At 38.5% G+C, this 18257-nt stretch overlaps 1 protein-coding gene across 2 annotated transcripts in view; it reads right to left on the bottom strand.

The window, feature by feature from the left end:
- KLHL20 (kelch like family member 20) overlaps positions 1-18257 on the bottom strand; it is a 66281-nt gene that overhangs the window by 20773 nt on the left and 27251 nt on the right. For both annotated transcript variants that reach the window (XM_063627353.1, XM_063627351.1), the window contains 4 exons: positions 13623-13781; positions 12229-12323; positions 9511-9626; positions 8387-8570 (listed from right to left, as the gene is read on the bottom strand). In XM_063627353.1, the coding sequence (XP_063483423.1) occupies positions 8387-8570; positions 9511-9626; positions 12229-12323; positions 13623-13781 (554 nt within the window). The remainder of the gene's footprint in view (positions 1-8386; positions 8571-9510; positions 9627-12228; positions 12324-13622; positions 13782-18257) is intronic.

Here is an 18257-nt window from a genome sequence, read left to right as displayed (position 1 = left end):
ATTTTGCTATTAAAAACAACGTTCATCTTTGTATATTTCTCTTTGTGCAAATGGGTGATAGGTAGAATTACTGTAGCAAACAGTATGCTTAATTTTTTTTTTTTTTTTTGAGACGGAGTCATGCTCTGTTGCGCAGGCTGGAGTACAGTGGCACAATCTTGGCTCACTGCAAGCTCCGCCTCCTGGGTTCATGCCATTCTCCCGCCTCAGCCTCCCAAGTAGCTGGGACTACAGGTGCTCACCACCACGCCCGTCTCTTTTTTTGTATTTTTAGTAGAGATGGGGTTTCACCGTGTGAGCCAGGATTGTCTCAATCTCCTGACCTCGTGATCCACCCACCTTGGCCTCCCAAAGAGCTGGGATGACAGGTGTGAGCCACCGTGTCCAGCTGAGTATGCTTAATTTTTAAAAATACTATCAAATTGCTCTTTTTGTAGACATTTTTTAAAAAAATTTCGTTGATTTTTTTGTTTGTTGGGTTTTATTGCCTTTTTAGTGACGATTTAAAAGCATGATTCATTTATTTTGCATCTTATTTCCAAATGCATATAAGTTATATTAATGTATCTAAGCTAAAATTCATGTAAATTTGCCCCTGGGTACCACCTTAGTTGCATTCTGTCCATTTTGACATATAGAGCCTAAATTGTTAAGGCATAAATATTTAGCTATTTCTACTCTTTAACCCATCAATTTTTTTTTTAACTGGGATGTGTTTTTTTTTTCCATAAGTTATTGGGGTATTGGGGTACAGGTGGTATTTGGTTACATGAGTAAATTCTTTAGTGGTGATTTATGAGATTTTGGTGCATGCATCAGTATACATGGCACTATATTTGTAGTCTTTTACCTCTTAACCCCCTTCACTATTCCCCCAAGTCCCCAAAGTCCATTGTATCATTCTTATGTCTTTGAGTCCTCATAGCTTAGCTCCCACATTATCAGTGAGAACATATGATGTTTGGTTTTCCATTCCTGAGTTATATCGCTTAGAATAATAGTCTCTAATCTCATCCAGGTCACTGCAAATGCTGTTAATTCATTCCTTTTTATGGCTGCATAGTATTCCATCGTCTATATACACCATAGTTTCTTTATCCACTCATTGATTGATGGACATGTGGTTTGCTTCCACGATTTTGCAATTGTGAATTGTGCTGCTAGAAACATGCATGTACAAGTTTTCGATTAATGACTTCTTTTCCTCTGGGTAGATACTCAGTAGTGGGATTACTGGATCAAATGGTAGTTCTACTTTTAGTTCTTTAAGGAATCTCTGCACTGTTTTCCATAGTGGCTGTACTAGTTTACATTGCCACCAGTGGTGTAGAAGTGTTCCTTGTTCACAGCATCCACACCAACATCTACTGGTTTTTGATTTTTTTATTATGGCCATCCTTGCAGGAGTAAGGTGGTATCGCATTGTGGTTTTCATTTGCATTTCCCTGATCATTGTGATGTTGAGCATTTTTTCATATGTTTGTTGGCAATTTGTATATCTTCTTTTGAGAATTGTTTATTCATGTCCTTAGCCCACTTTCTGATAGGATTTTTTTTTCTCACTGACTTGAGTTCACTGTAGATTCTGGATATTAGTTGTCAGATGTACAGATTGTGAAGATTTTCTCATACTCTGTGGATTGTCTGTTTACTTTGCTGACTGTTCCTTTTTCCATGCAACAGCTCTTTAGTTTAATTAGGTCCCAGCTATTTATCTTTTGTTTTATTGCATTTGTTTTTGGGTTCTTGGTCATGAAATCCTTGCCTAAGCCAATGTCAAGAGGGGTTTTTCCAATGTTATCTTCTAGAATTTTTACAGTTTCAGGTCTTAAGTCCTTAATCCACCTTGAGTTGATTTTTGTATAAGGTGACAGCTGAGGATCCAGTTTTGTTTTCTTACATGTGGCTAGCTAATTATCCCAGCAACATTTGTTGAAAAGAGTGTTCTTGCCCCGCTTTATGTTTTTGTTTGCTTTGTTGAAGATCAGTTGGCTATAAGTATTTGGGTTATTTCTGGGTTCTCTATTCTGTTCCATTGGTCTATGTGCCTGTTTTTATACCAGTACCACACTGTTTTGGTGACTATGGCTCTATATTATAGTCTGAAATCAGGTAGTGTGATGCCTCCAGATTTGTTCTTTTTGCTTAGTATTGCTTTGGCTATGTGGGCTCTTTTTTGGTTCCATATGAACTTTATAATGGTTTTTTTCTAATTCTGTGAAGAATGATGGTGGTATTCTGATGGTGATTGCACTGAATTTGTAGATTGCTTTAGCAGTATGGTCATTTTCACAATATTGATTCTACCCATCCATGAGCATGGGATGTGTTTCCATTTGTTTGTGGCGTCTATGATTTCTTTCTGCACTGTTTTGTAGCTTTCCTTGTAGAGGTCTTGAGGTCTTTTGACTCCTTTGTTAGGTATATACCTAAGTATTTTATTTTTTTTTTTTGCAGCTATTGTAAAAAACGTTGAGTTCTTGATTTGATTCTCCACTTGGTTGCTGTTGGTGTATAGAAGAGCTACTGATTTGTGTACATTAATCTTGTATCCGGAAACTATGCTGAATTCTTTTATCAGTTCTAGGAGCTTTCTAGAGGAGTCCTTAGGATTTTCAAGGTAAATGATCATATCAGCAGCAAACAGTGACAGTATGACTTCCTCTTTACTGATTAGGATGCCCTTTATTTCTTTCTCTTGTCTGATTGCTCTGGCTAGGACTTCCAGTACTATGTTGAGGAGAAGTGGTGAGAGTGGGCATCCTTGTCTTTTTCCCATGCTCACAGGGAATGCTTTCAACTTTTCCCCATTCAATATGTTGGCTGTGGGTTTGTTATAGATGGCTTTTATTACATTAAAGTATGTCCCTTGTATGCCAATTTTGCTGAGAGTTTTAATCATAAAGGGATGCTGGGTTTTGTCGAATGCTTTTTCTGCATCTATTGACATGATCATGTGACTTTTGTTTTTAATTCTGTTTATGTGGTGTATCACATTTATTGACTTGCATATGTTAAACCATCCCTGCATCCCTGGTATGAAACACACTTGATCATGGTGGATTATCTTTTTGATATGATGTTGGATTCGGTTAGCTAGTATTTTGTTGAGGATTTTAGCATCTACATTCATCAAGGATATTGGTCTGTAGTTTTCTTTTTTGGTTATGTCCTTTCCTGGTTTTGGTATTAGGGTGATGCTGGCTTCACAGAATGAATTATGAATTATTAGGGAGGGTTCCTTCTTTATCTTGTGGAATAGTGTCAAAAAGATTGGTACCAATTCTTCTTTGAATGTCTGGTAGAATTCTGCTGTGAATCCGTCTGGTCCTGGACTTTTTTTTTGTTGTAATTTTTTAATTACCACTTCAATCTTGCTGCTTGTTTTTGGTCTGTTCAGGGTATCTAATTCTTCCTGATTTAAGATAGGAGGGTTGCATTTTTCCAGGAATTTATTGATCTCTTCTAGGTTTTCTAGTTTATATGTGTAAAGGTGTTCATAGTAGCCTTGAATGATCTTTTATATTTCAGTGGTGTCAGTTGTAATAGCTCCTGTTTCATTTTCTAATGAGGTCATTTGGATTTTCTCTCCTTTTCTTGGTTAATCTTGGTAATGGTCTATCAATTTTATTTATCTTTTCAAAGAACCAGCTTTTTGTTTCATTTATCTTTTGTTTTTTTTTGTTTGTTTGTTTCAATTTCATTTAGTTCTGCTCTGATCTCAGTTATTTCCTTTGGGTTTGGGTTTGATTTGTTCTTGTTTCCCTAGTTCCTTGAGGTGTGACCTGTTTGTGCTCTTTCAGACTTTTTGATGTAGGCATTTAGGGCTATGAACTTTCCTCTTAGCACTGCCTTTGCTGTGTATCCCAGAGGTTTTGATAGGTTGTGTCATTATTGTCATTAAGTTCAAAGAATTTTTAAATTTCCATCTTGATTTTGTTTTTGACCCAATGCTCATTCAGGAGCAGGTTATTTAATTTCCATGTATTTGCATGGTTTTGAAGGTTCCTTTTGGAGTTGATTTCCAGTTTTATTCCACTGTGGTCTGAGTGAGTGCTTGATATAATTTCAATTTTCTTAAGTTTATTGAGGCTCATTTTGTGGCCTATCTTATGGTCTATCTTGGAGAAAGTTCCATGAGCTGTTGAATAGAATGTGTATTCTGTGGGTTTTGGATGAAATGTTCTGTATATATCTGTTAAATCCATTTTTTCCAAGGTATAGTTTAAATCCATTGTTTCTTTGTTGAATTTCTGTCTTGATGACCTGTCTAGTGCTGTCAGTGGAGTACTTAAGTCTCACACTATTATTTTGTTGCTGTCTATCTCATTTCTTGGGTCTATTAGTAATTGTTTTATAAGTTTGGGAGCTCCAGTGTTAGGTGCATATATGTTTAGGACTATGATATTTTCCTGTTGGACAAGGCCTTTTACTACTATATACTGTCCCTCTTTGTCTCTTTTAACCACTGTTGCTTTAAAGTTTGTTTTGTCTGATATAAGAATAGCTACCCCTGCTCACTTTTGGTGTCCATTTGCATGAAATGCCTTTTTCCACTGCTTTAAGTTTATGTGAGTCTTTATGTGTTAGGTGAGTCTCCTGAAGGCAGCAGATGGTTGGTGAGTTCTTATCCATTCTGTGGTTCTGTACCTTTTAAGTGGAGCATTTAGGTCATTTACATTCAATGTTAGTATTGAAATGTGAGGTACCGTTACTTTCATCGTGCTCTTTGTTGCCTATGTACTTTGGTTTTGTTTTTTGTTTTTGCTTTTTAACTTGTATTTTTGCATTATGGGTTCTGTGTGATTTATGCTTTAAAGAGGTTCTGTTTTGATGTGTTTCCAGGATTTGTTTCAAGATTTAGAGCTCCTTTTAGAAGTTCTTGTAGTGGTGATTTGGTAATGGCGAATTATCTCAGCAGTTCTTTGTCTGAAAATGGCTTATCTTTCCTTCACATATGATGCTTAGTTTCACTGGATACGAAATTCTTGGCTGATAATTGTTTTGTTTGAGGAGGCTGAAGATAGGTCCCCAATTCCTTCTAGCTAATAGGGTTTCTGCTGAGAAATCTGCTGTTAATATGATAGGTTTTCCTTTATAAGTTACCCTGTGCTTCTGTCTCACAGCTCTTGATTCTTTCCTTCATCTTGAGTTTGGATAACCTGATGACAACGTGCCTAGGGAAAGATCTTTTTGTGATGAATTTCACAGGTGTTCTTTGTGCTTCCTGTATTTGGATGTTTAGGTCTCTCACAAGGCTGGGGAAATTTTCCTTGATTACTCCTCCGAGTATGTTTTTCAGACTTTTAGAATTCTCTTCTTCCTTGGGCATACCAATTATTCTTAGGTTTGGTTGTTTAACATAATCCCAGACTTTTTGGAGGCTTGTTCATATTTTCTTATTCTGTTTTCTTTGTCTTTGTTGGATTGGGTTAATTCGAAGACCTTGTCTTTGAGCTCTGAATTTCTTTCTTCTACTTGTTCATATCTATTACTGAGACTTTCTAGAGCATTTTGCATTTCTAAAAGTGTGTCCAAAGTTTCCTGAATTTTTGTTTTTTCATTAAGCTATCTGTTTCCTTGAGTGTTTCTCCCTTCACTTCTTGTATCATTTTTGGATTTCCTTGCATTGGGCTTTGCCTTTCTCTGGTCCCTCCCTGATTAGCTTAATAACTAACCTCCTGAATTCTTTTTCAGGTAAGTCAGGGAATCTTCTTGGTTTGGATCCATTGCTGGTGAAGGGTGTTGAAGAGCCTTGTTTTATGTTACCAGGGTTGGTTTTCTGGTTCCTCCTCATTTGGGTAGGCTCTGTCAGAGGGAAGGTCTAGGGATGAAGGCTGTTGTTCAGATTCTTTTGTTCCACAAAGTGTTCCCTTGATGTAGTATTCTCCCTGTTTTCCTATGGATGTGGCTTCCTGTGAAACAAATTGCAGTGATTGCTGTCTCTCTTCTGGGTCTAGCCACCCAGCAAGTCTACTCAGCTCTGGGTTGGTAGTAGGGGATGTCTGCATAGAGTCCTGTGATGTGAACCGTCTATGGGTCTCTCAGCTGTGGATACCAGCGCCTGTTCTGGTGGAGGGTGCAATGGACTCCGTGAGGGTCCTTAGTTTTGGTGGTTTAATACCCTATTTTTGTGTTGGTTGGCCTCCTGCCAGGAGGTGGTACTTTCCAGAAAGCATCAGCTGTAGTAGTGTGGAGAGAGACTGGTGGTAGGTGGGGTCCTAGAACTCCCAAGATTATATGCCCTTTGTCTTCTACTACCAGTGTGGACAGGGAAGGACCATCAGGTGGGGGCGGGATTCGGCATGTCTGAGCTCAGACTCTCCTTGGGCGGGTCTTGCTGCGACTGCTGTTGGGGATGGGGGAAGAGATTCCTAGGTCACTTGAGTTGTGTACCTAGGAAGATTATGACTGCCTCTGCTGAGTCATGCAGGTTGTCAGTAAAGTGGGGGAAAGCCAGCAGTCACAGGCCTCACTCAGCTCCCACACAACCTGAAGGGCTGGTCTCACTCCCATGGTCTCACTTCCACCGTGCCCCTCTCACAACTCTGAGTCTGTTTCCAGGCCACAGGCGACAGGCTTGAAAACTTGCCCCAGGCTATCCGCCTCCCAGCTGCAAGAGAAAAGGGCTTTAGTTTTCCCCCTGCCAGTGAAGTCTGCACGCAGGATTCGCACCCTCCCTTGAGTTCTGCTCAGGAGGCTTCTCACCCTGTTCAAATTGTTACAAAGTTCAGCTAGAGAATTCCTTCTCCCTGGGGAGTTTTATCCCCTGCTCCTCTGGCCACCCTCCTGATGGATCCCTGTGGTGCCAGGCAGGAATGGCCTGCTTGGGGACCCAGCGAACGCCCAGGGCCTTTCTGCTGCTTCCTCTACCCGTTATTTCACTTGCCTCTCTAACTTGACTCAGCTCCAGGTAAACTTGGAAACTTCTCCTGCAAACAGACTTTCAGCTTCTCCAGTGGGGGTGTGTGTTTGGGAGAGGAGGGTCTCCCTTTCCCATTTTTGCAGTTGGGGCACTCACAATATTTGGGGTTTCTCCCGGGTCCTGCAGGAGCAGTCTGCTTTCTTCAGAGGGTCTGTGGGTCCTCTTGAGATTGCTGATTTTTTCTTGCAGTCAATCTGGAGCTAAAATTTGCAATGAAGCCTCCGCATGTTGCCCGGTCTGGAGCTTCAGTCTAGTCCTGCCTCCTGTCCGCCATGATCTCTTCTGTGATGCCATCAATTTATTTTTCCCTTCTGTGATGTCATCAATTTATTTTTAAGTGTGTGTGTTGTGTTCTTTTTTCTTTTTTTTTGACAGAGTCTCGCTCTGTCACCCAGACTAGAGTGCAATGGCGCAATCTCATCTCATGGCAACCTTTACCTCCCAGGCTCAAGCGGGCCTCCTGCCTCAGGTCTCCTGAGTAGCTGGGACTATAGGTGTGCACCACTACAACTGGTAAGTTTTTGTATTTTTTTGTAGAGATGAGGTTTCTCCATGTTGTAGTTGTTTTACTTCTATGGGAATGATCCCTCTGCTTTTTAAGATTTTTCCCCAGCTGCACAATCTATATCTTTAGAACTTGATATGCTGCAGCATTTCATAGATGTGTTATGGAAATAAAGAGTCACTGTTAATCAACACAGCTTCCTGAGAGCAAGAAGCTATTGAAACATCAGTTACTAGAGATTCCCAATGTGCCCCGCCACTGCGATAGATATTATGGTGAAACACATTTCAACATGTATAGTACAATGTGATTGATATGTACAAACGTGTTCAAAATACTTACGGAAAGGCAAAGGAACAAGTAACTAGTAACTAACTCATCTGTATGGTATCATAGAAAGTTGTATGTATTAAGTAACATTTGTGTCTTGAAGAAAATGTAGGTCTTTTTTTTTTTTTGAGAAGGAGTCTCGCTCTTTTGCCTAGGCTGGAGTGCAGTGGCGTGATCTCGGCTCACTGCAAGCTCTGCCTCCCAGGTTCTGGCCATTCTCCTGCCTCAGCCTCCCAAGTAGCTGGGATTACAGGCATGAGCCACTGCACCTGGCCAAAGGAAATATACGTCTTAAAGTGGCAAAAGTATCCCAGGGAAAAAAGAACAGCATGCATACATGTAAGGAGAGAGGTATGAAGGAAGACAGCATGTCCAAGGAACTGCAGGCAATTTGATGTGTCTGCAGTAGCATGCTTAGGGAGTGGTAGTGTGTCATAGGAGACAGACTAGAAAAATAGGTGGAGACCAGATCATAAAGAATTTGTGTATCATACTAACTTGTTTAGGTTGCCAACTAGTGCCACAGATGCAATACTAAAGCATTAAATCACATTTGTTTCCTAATTAACATCTCAAATAAAACTATATGAATAGTAGAGAGAAAATTACAGATTGACCTTACTCACCTTTCAACACTATTGAGATAAGAGGATCCATCATGGCCTCCTACTGCATATAACAGATCATCAAGAACACTGACCCCAACTCCGCATCTCCTTTTGCTCATTGAAGCCACCATTCTCCATTCATTGGTCTGTGGATCATATCGTTCAACACTGGAAATGGCATCTCCACTGCACCAACCACCAACTGGGGAAGTAACAGAAATGGTCAAGAGAATCCTATCCTGAAGCATAAAATGTAACACTCACTACTAACTTCACTGTGACCTAATGCTTAGACTCACCAAATGTCTCTAGTAGTAGGTCAAAATGCAAGTTATGACTTCAACTCATTCCACTGGGATTGCTATAATCTTTAATTAATTCTGTAAATAAGTTAGTATTGCATCTATTTTACAAAGGAGGGCAATGATACCAATTCAAATAGGATTATGAGATAATATGTATTTATGGATAGAATGGAGAAATTATAGATGGATATGCATAGAACGGAGAAATAAATTATAATTGTTTAATATAATGTTTTTTCACAATTCCATGTAATTATGGGATGAGCTGCACATTGATATATAAATTAATGCATGTGACTCATTTCAACAAAACATCTACTGCACAACATTTTTACTTTTTGAGACAGGATCTTGTTCTGTTCCCCAGGCTGGAGTACAGTGGTGCAATCACAGCTCACTGCAGCCTTGACCTCCTAGGCTCAAGCCATCCTCCTGTCTCAGCCTCCCAAGTAGCTGGGACTACATGCATGCACTACCACACTCAGCTAATTGTTTTTCTTATTTTCTGTAAAGATGGGGCCTCCCTATATTGCCCAGGCTGGTCTCAAACACCTGGCCTCCCAAAATGCTGGGATTATAGGCATGAGCCACTGTAACCAGCCAACATTTTTGGATTTATATAAAAATAGATATTAAAGGTGTTGAATGAGAAAAAAATATAGAGCACTCTTTTGGAGTATATCAGTGTGGAATCATGGGTTATGAGTCAAGCTATATGCTGACTTATTATTTGTTTCTTATGACAGTAAATATCACAATTGTCCAAAGGATTATTCAAATGACAATTTCTCATATGGGAAAATATTCAATTTACTAACAGTATATTAAGATCCAAACCTGCAAAGAGTACTTCCCCACATCGGATAGGTTTCCGTGGTCTCGTCCTTGGTCCTTGCATTAGTGGTCGTTCTTGCGGCAATAGGAGGTAGTTTTTAGCCTCATCTACCAAGTCTCTGTAGGAAAAATTCTGCCTTTATTCCAAATATCTAAATTACATTGTTAGTTAAGTCCCAGTATAGTTTAGGAATATATAGGTTGGCAAAGGGAAGCAAGCATAAATCAAACCAAATCATGAATGCTAGCCAATATTAAAATTGGCACAAACATGAAAGCAATAATGCCAGTCAAACTGAATTGTGAATTGATTGGTATTTCCATCATGACTCATATCTCACTGCAAATTTAGCCTAAAGCTCAACCTGCTTACAGCCAACAATAACTTATAGAAAAGTAAAAATTACAATTTGATTACCACACTGCAGTTACTACTTTTTAATAAATTTTATTAGATTCTGCAAGATATTAGCAAGGTAGCACATCAGCCAGGGCAATAGTTATTTGTTAGATTAAAGTAATAAAACTGGGTCAAAAATCGGATTGCTAAAAAGAAACACTGTACTGCCACAAATTTGCTATCTGGTAACATATGAATGGTTTACTCTCAACAAGTCTACTGAGATAAATTTCCTGTCTTGTTAAGACACTTTAAGACTCTAGTAATTACACTTGTAATTACTTTGCAGTGGCTCACACCTGTAATCCCAGCACTTTGGGAGGCTGAGGGGCAGTGGATCACGAGGTCAAGAGATCGAGACCATCCTGGCCAATACGGTGAAACCCCGTCTCTATTAAAAATACAAAAAGTAGCCAGGCGTGGTGGTGCGCACCTGTAGTCCCAGCTACTCAGGAGGCTGAGGCAGGAGAATCGCTTGAACTTGGGAGGCAGAGGTTGCAGTGAGCCGAGATTGCGCCACTGCACTCCAGCCTGGCAACAGAGCGAGACTCCGTCTCAAAAAAAAAAAAAAAAGACAAAGACTTTGACCTCCTAATGGCTTGTTAGGTCATTTGAGGGTTCTAGAAGTAATACTATAGAGCTATAATATTGAGCAAACCAACACAAAATTAATGGTAGCAACAACACAGCTATGTGCTAGTCCTGGTTTTAAGTGCTTAATATATATAAACTCATTTAATCTTCACAACAGCCTTATGGAATAGGCACTATTATTATCCTCACTTTATAGAGGAAGAAACTGCAGCAAAAAGAAGTTAGGATATCAGGAAGGGTCTTCTTTTAAATGTGACTTCATAAGTACTTTTACTTTTTGCATCAGAATCAGTGCAATACAATCTGATTTACGTTTAATGGAGGAGAGCATTTATGTATTATTTCTTCAGATTTCAGCATGTACAATGTATATGGTTTTCCTTTTTGCTACTGCAAATATTTAGGAGAATTAATTACCATTTGTCTGTGTGTGTGTGTGTGTTTTTTTTTTTTTTTTGGAGACTGAGTTTCACTTTTGTTGCCCAGGCTGGAGTACAATGGCACGACCTTGGCTCACCGCAACCTCTGCCTCCCAGGTTCAAGCAATTCTCCTGCCTCAGCCTCCTGAGTAGCTGGGATTACAGGCATGCACCACCATGTCCAGCTAATTTTTGTATTTTTAGTAGAGATGCGGTTTCTCCATGTTGAGGCTGGTCTCGAACTCCTGACCTCAGGTGATACACCCACCTCGGCCACCCAAAGTGCTGAGATTACAGGCATGAGCCACTGGGCCCGGCCTGTCTGTGTTTTTAAATACAGAAAACATCTAGTTTAACTCTAGTCCATGTAAACGGAAAAATGAAGAATGATTAATATAAAAAAGATACAATAAAATAAAATAGAAACATCTAAAATCCCCTCCAGCCTCTCCTGTTAAAAGAACAGGCTTTAGTTTATAGAAGAAATGCAAGTGAATCTACATGTCCTACCACCATTCTAGAATCAGGGATCATTCTAAATATCTTTAATCACCAAGGGAGGTCCAAAGGTCAGTGTAGTTTACAAAGTTCTGAGTATGGATTTTCTCTTTCACTTATATTTGGGACATGCTGGGAAAAAATGGTTAAAAATCCCAGATGATTTCAGATTTGAACCTAAATCTTAAAATCTGTCAAATTGGGAATGTAATTTATTATATTTTGTATATACTTTAGAGAAAGCCTAGTAAAATAGGTTGCTTTTTTCCCCCCCTTTGTAAAAGTAGTTAAGAGTTTCTTTTGTCAAAAAACCTCTGGAAACTGCTTCACCTAGTTCTAGTGAAAATCTTTCTACAACTATTTTAGAAGGTGGCAGATCTTCAACTCTGTCCACAATTTAGAAAGCAAGGCTGATTCTATTCCCCAACTAGACATATGTGATGGAAGGAAAAAATGTTCATTGACAGAGTCAACAGCATTATTCAATTATCTCAAGGAAAAAAAAAAAAGCAGAGAATTGACTCTTTAAATTCAAGCCTGCATTAAAATCTTGGAAATCTACCTTTTTATTGCCACTTCTACACCAATAAGCACCACACATAAAAAACTAATGGAATGAAACACTGGAAGTTCAGTTCTCTCTTCTTCCTTTTCCTCCTCTTGACCCTAGCCTAGAAGAAAACCTTGTTAAATTAATGCCCTGGTTTCAGCTCTGCAAAATACAATATTTAGGAAGCAATACAAATAAGGAAATTAGGAAAAAATAGGAATGCTTAGTTGTTGATTTTTCCCATCCAGGATCACTCATACCTGCATTCTTCATCACTTTTGATGAGGGGATCAGAGCCTACTGTGCCCACCAGGAACTTGGGACTAAGCAAAGGCAAACGAACATGCTGCAGCACCTATGAGAAAATAAACACCATTATTTTAATTAATTAATTTTGAGACAGGTTTTACTCTGTTGCCCAGGCTGGAGTACAGTGGCGTGATCATAGGTCACTGCGGCCTCAGTCTCCTGGGCTCAAGTGATGTGCCTACCTCAGCCTCCAGAGTAGCTGCAACTACAAGTGCATGCCACCATGCCCAACAAATTTTTGTATTTTTTTTTTTTTTTGTAGAAATAGGGAATCATCATGCTGCCCAGGCTGGTCTCAAACACCTGAGCTCAAGCGATCTGCCTGCCTTATCCTCCCAAGTGCTGGGATTATGGGCTTGTACCACTGCACCCAGCCAATAAACACTATTAAAGGCATGAGCTCTCATCTATAAGATATTTAAGAGAATACATGACCCAAGGTACCCTACTGTGCTTCCAATTGTTTTGGGATCTCACTGAATACCATAAATAAGGAAGGAGGGAAGGCATAACTACTAAAAACGTTCAGCAATACATTATAAGCTCTTCTATAGCTGGACTCAAATTAATTCACAATCCAGAAGAATATCTTGTTGAACTGCTAAAGACTATAATCACAGTAACAAGAATGGGTCTGAAGTGAACTACTGATCACTCAGTGATGACTGTGATGCATCACGTCTTTACTCTTGAAAGTGTGGTAGTATTTCCAAGTCATATTGAAGGAAAACTGGTAGGATTTCCAAGCTATAGGAAAAGAGGCATCCTTGCTTTCTTTTGTTCATTTTATACAATTTAAGTTTTGAATTGTGCTATCACTCAAAAGCAGAATTGATCCAAAATATGGGGAAAGCAAAGGAGCAAAAAGCCCATATTAATAAGCAACCAAAATGCTTCTAAATACTTATTTTCTTGATTATTTGGAAACAGATGGACCTTCTTACAGACGAATGTGGAGTGTGATAACTGTTTTATGTTTGCAAGACAAATACATATCATCTCATCTAGTACTAAGCAGTTTCTTTTTTTTTTTGAGATGGAGTCTCGCTCTGTCACCAGGCTGGAGTACAGTGGCATGATCTCAGCTCACTGCAATCTTCGCCTCCTGATTTCAAGCGATTCTCCTGCTTCACGCTCCCAAGTAGCTGGGACTACAGGGGCCCGCCACCACGCCCAGCTAATCTTTGTATTTTTAGTAGAGACCGGGTTTCACCATGTTGGCTAGGATGGTCTCGATCTCTTGACCTTGTGATCCACCCGCCTTGGCCTCCCAAAGTGCTGGGATTACAGGCATGAGCCACCGTGCCCGGCCAGCAGTTTCTTAGAGAAGCATTTCTATCATTACCTGGGGTAATTGAGGACGTCTTTCCTGAATACTGTATTTGACCCAGGCCATCACTGCATTGAACACTTGTTCTTCACTGCGAACATTTAGCTCATCACTGGATATTATATCAATGAGTTGATTGGCTGGAAGCAACATGAACTCTTCACTCTCCATTACCTGTTCAAAGTTAGGTAACAAGAAAAAAAAATCCTGTGATCACATTTATTGTCTCAATGTTTTTCTTCAGGGTTATGGGACAAAGCTGTATTCCACAATGCACTGAAGTTTAAAATGATACCAGAGGAAAAGAAAAATTTGAAAAGAGAACAAAGGAAGGTACAGAAGACACCATTAAAATTTAGTAAAAATAATCATTTGTGAGTCAAGCAATTTAAGAAAAATGACTTAAAAAATAAAAGATCAAAATAAAAATTTATATTCAAAATAAGCCAAATTAACTATACCAAACTATAACTCCAGATATATGAGGCATATAAAAAGTCAGGAAAAGCTTTCAGAAGAAGATTAGTTGCTGAATAGGCAGTGTCTAGGGCAGAAAAACCAAGGGGTCAGTTTCAAAAAAGAATAAGAGTGTCAGCAATTCTGTAAACAAGAATGAATATAATGAGGAGAGTATTAGACCAGTGAAAAAACTCTGAGGACCAAACTCTCTTATACGCTAGTGAGAATCTACAAACACCAGTAATTTATCTTTACCCGCTAGGCAACTGTCAGAATGGAGATGAAACGACAAGGATATTACCGTATTGTGCAGGCCAGCCACCTATTCCAAGGCCTTGTAATTCCATTCATCAGAATGTAGAGTAAAAGGGACAGGGTGCAATGCACAGGAAAGAAACAGTCACTGCTACCCTTCACGTGGTTTATTATATCATTACTCACGAGACTATACTACATGTGATGTCTATTAGTGCAGGCAGTACCTCTAATGAAGTTGATGGATTCTCTTGGGACAGGGTTATGTCATGCTCATCAAAAAGTCAGAATATTTAGCAGAATATGCAATAGGCCATAAAAATAATTTACATATTTTATTAAGAATGTTTTCCTTAGCCAAGTGTGGTGGCTCATGGTTGTAATCCAAACAATTTGGGAGGCCGAGGCAGGAGAACTATTTGAGCTCAGGAATTCGAGACCAGCCTGGTCAACATAGCGAGACCTCATTTCTACAAAAATAAAAAATAAAAAAATTAGCTAAGGCTCGGTGTGGTGGCTCATGCCTATAACCTCAGCACTTTGGGAGGCTGAGGCGGGCAGATCACTTGAGGTCAGGAGTTTGAGACCAGCCTGGCCAACATGGTGAAACCCTGAGGCAGGAGAACCACTTGAACGCAGGAGATGGAGGTTGCAGTAAGCCAAGATTGTGCCATTTCACTCCAGCCTGGGCAACAGAGTGAGGCTCCGTTGCAAAAAAAAAAAAAAAAAAAGAAAAAGAAAAAGAAAAATTAGCCGGACATGGTGGTGCGTGCCTGTAGTCCCTTCTACTCCAGTGGCTGAGGTGAATGGATCACTTGAGCCCAGGAGGTCAAGGCTGCAGTAAGCCATAGGCGTACCAGCATCACAGCACTCCAGCCTGAGAGACAGGTGAGGCCCTACCACCAAAAAAAAAAAAAAAAAAAAAAAATTCTCGAGTGCATGAGGAAAAAATACAAATCTCAAAATAAAACAGTAAAGGGCCATAAAGCCAGTTATATTTATAGCAGAAATAATAACGAACGCTTATACTTTTATGGCATAAGTCTTCAAACCATCTGAGAGACTTTTTGAGGTTCAGGAAATTAAATAGTTAACCTTTAAATTTTAGCTGAGGTTGCTTAGGTAATTTAGTAATTAGAATGGTTGCATTTTTTTCTCTGTGGCAGGGTGGCTTAGTTTGGCAAACAAAAATACAAGACATACTTACACTATAAATAACTTGTTTATCTGGAATTTAAATTTAATTGGGTACCCTGTATTTTATCTGTTAACCTTGTGTTGAGGGACTATAAAGTCCAGGGCTAAATTTGGGGCTTAGCTCTAGTAAGTGTGTTGGTCTTCACAGCATGCAAAAGTTTAGTCATGGCTGTATCTTGCTTTCCTCTTATTTTTCTCTCTGATTTCTTCACTTAAGTATGGTATTGTGTATCTTTGTGAAGTGCCTAAACATTTCTTTTTATATTTCATCAAGGTATAAACCAAATGTTATATAAATATCAATGATCTCCAAGTTTGAAGTTTATGAATAATCTACTAAGGTGTTAACTCATTTAATGGAAACGCAAGATGACAGGAAGATATGAAAGTTTGGGTGAGAAAATATTTGGCACTAAGAGCAGAGAGTAAAAATAATACTTTTGATAGACATGCCTGGCTAAAATGCTACCTCTCCTTTTCCCACCACCAGTAAAAGGATATTAATGATATACCATTTGGGCAGATCTAGCACTAAAGTCTATCCTTGAATCAAATAACCAAGTTAAGAAAATAATGCTTCACAATATCTACTCTTAAATAAGAGTTTAGAGGCAATCTGAACTTTAACCCCTGCATTATTATGGTAATCAGCTTACTTTTAGTTTCTTCAGATGAATGTAGATGCTATTTGAAGAATGAATAAAGCTGAAAACAAACATGAATGAATAAGCAAAGTCATCTGGAATTGTTCTAACAAGTATATGGTGAACTTAGTTGTTGAGTTTAGACAATTTAAAAATGTATGTTTATAAGCAGAGTAACACTGTATGAATTAAGCTAGGTCTAATGAAGTAAGAGAAAATTAAACACAGATTTGATTAAGTTAAAAAATAATTTAAATGAGTCACAAATGTTAAGCTCCAAATGACTTTTTTTGCACCTACATGGAGCCATGCTAGTCCAATAAACAAGAGTAAGATTTCCTTACTGGGATTTCAATATGGTATGTATCAGGTTCACTTTGGAGGCAGGATTAGAACTAGAAGGAATTTCAGAACTTTCTCTACCGTCAAGAATATTCTTCCCAGCACTTTGGGAGGCCGAGGCGGGCGGATCACGAGGTCAGAAGATCGAGACCACGGTGAAAACCCGTCTCTACTAAAAATATAAAAAATTAGCCGGGTGCGGTGGCGGGTGCCTGTAGTCCCAGCTACTCTGCAGGCTGAGGCAGGAGAATGGCGTGAACCCGGAAGGCGGAGCTTGTCGTGAGCCGAGATCGCGCAACTGCACTCCAAGCCTGGGCGACAGAGCGAGACTCCGTCTCAACAAAAAAAAAAAAAAAAAAAAAAAAAAGAATATTCTTCAGATATTTGTGAATACCTTAGATCTAAAACACAACTTATAGGTAGAGCAAGACATTAAAAAAAAACAAATTTTAAGTGTACTGCTCAATGAGTTCTGATAAATTATGTACTCATGTAAACATGACCACAATCAAGATACAGAATATTACCATAATCCAAGGACGTTCTGAAGCAGAGAATTTTTTTTAATTTTTTTTTATTATACTTTAAGTTTTGGGGTACATGTGCACAACGTGTAGGTTACGTATGTATACACGTGCCATGTTGGTGTGCTGCACCCAGTGGGGTCCAAAGCCTTTAGCATATTGTTTTGGAGCTCCTCAGTGATGGCAAATCTTTATTTTTGGAAAGTGGATTTGGTATTTGAAAACAGTGGAAAGAAATGAAGAGACAAGTCTGTTATGAAGGCATCTAAAGAAGTTAGATTATTTTCAATGAAAAATTAAATGTGACTATAAAATAATGATTCTATCAACATTAGTTAATAATATAAACCCCACTTAAGTCATAGTATTTCCCCTTTTATACTTTGTTGGAATTAATTTACTAATAGTTTGTTAAGAATTTTTGTATCTAAGATCATGAGAGATACTGATCTGTAGTTTTCTTTTAGCGTCTGTGGTTTCAATCAGGGCAATTCTGGCCTTATAAAATGAGTCGGTAACTTCATTCTCCTTTTCTGAAAGACTTTGCATAGGATTAGTGTTATTTCTTCTTTACATGTTTGATAAATTCACCATCTGGGACTGGCATTTTCTTTGTGAGAAGGTTTTTAATTTATTAGTTCAATTTATTTCATAGATATAGGGTTATTCTGTTTTTCTGTTTCTTCTTAGTTTTTGTAATTTGTGTTTTCTTCAGAGAATTTGCCTATTTCATCTCTGAATTTATAGGTAAAATGTTGTTCATAATATTTCCTCATCATCCTTCTTATGTATAAAGAATTTGTAGTGATATCTTCTCTTTCATTCCTGTTACTGGTAACTTGTGTCTTCTTTCCTTTTTTTCTTGATCAGTATGGAGATGGAGGTTCATCTTTTGTTTTTTTTTAAAGAGCTCTTGGTTTTTATTCTAATCTTTATTATTTTCTTCCTTCTACTGTGGGTTTAATTTGCTCTTCTTTTTCTAGTTTGTAAAAGTAACCAGTGGAAGAAAAATACAAACTTTCCTATATACCAAAAGAAATTAAAATAAAAGGCAAAGAAGATTCCACATAGAAAAAGAAATACAGTAAATATAACTGAATCAGGTACTATTTATAAAAATATGACAGAGTTGAAAACAAACATATCAGTCAGAGCAATAAATGCAAATGGGCTTAAATTGCCTATTTAAAGGAAAGGATTTCAAATCCGCTCATAAAGCAAAGCTCAGT

This window comes from Symphalangus syndactylus, chromosome 12 (genome assembly GCF_028878055.3).
Source record: "Symphalangus syndactylus isolate Jambi chromosome 12, NHGRI_mSymSyn1-v2.1_pri, whole genome shotgun sequence".
Taxonomy (NCBI): domain Eukaryota; kingdom Metazoa; phylum Chordata; class Mammalia; order Primates; family Hylobatidae; genus Symphalangus; species Symphalangus syndactylus.
Note: the sequence above shows the minus strand (reverse complement) of the source record. Positions and strands in the feature narration are given on the sequence as shown.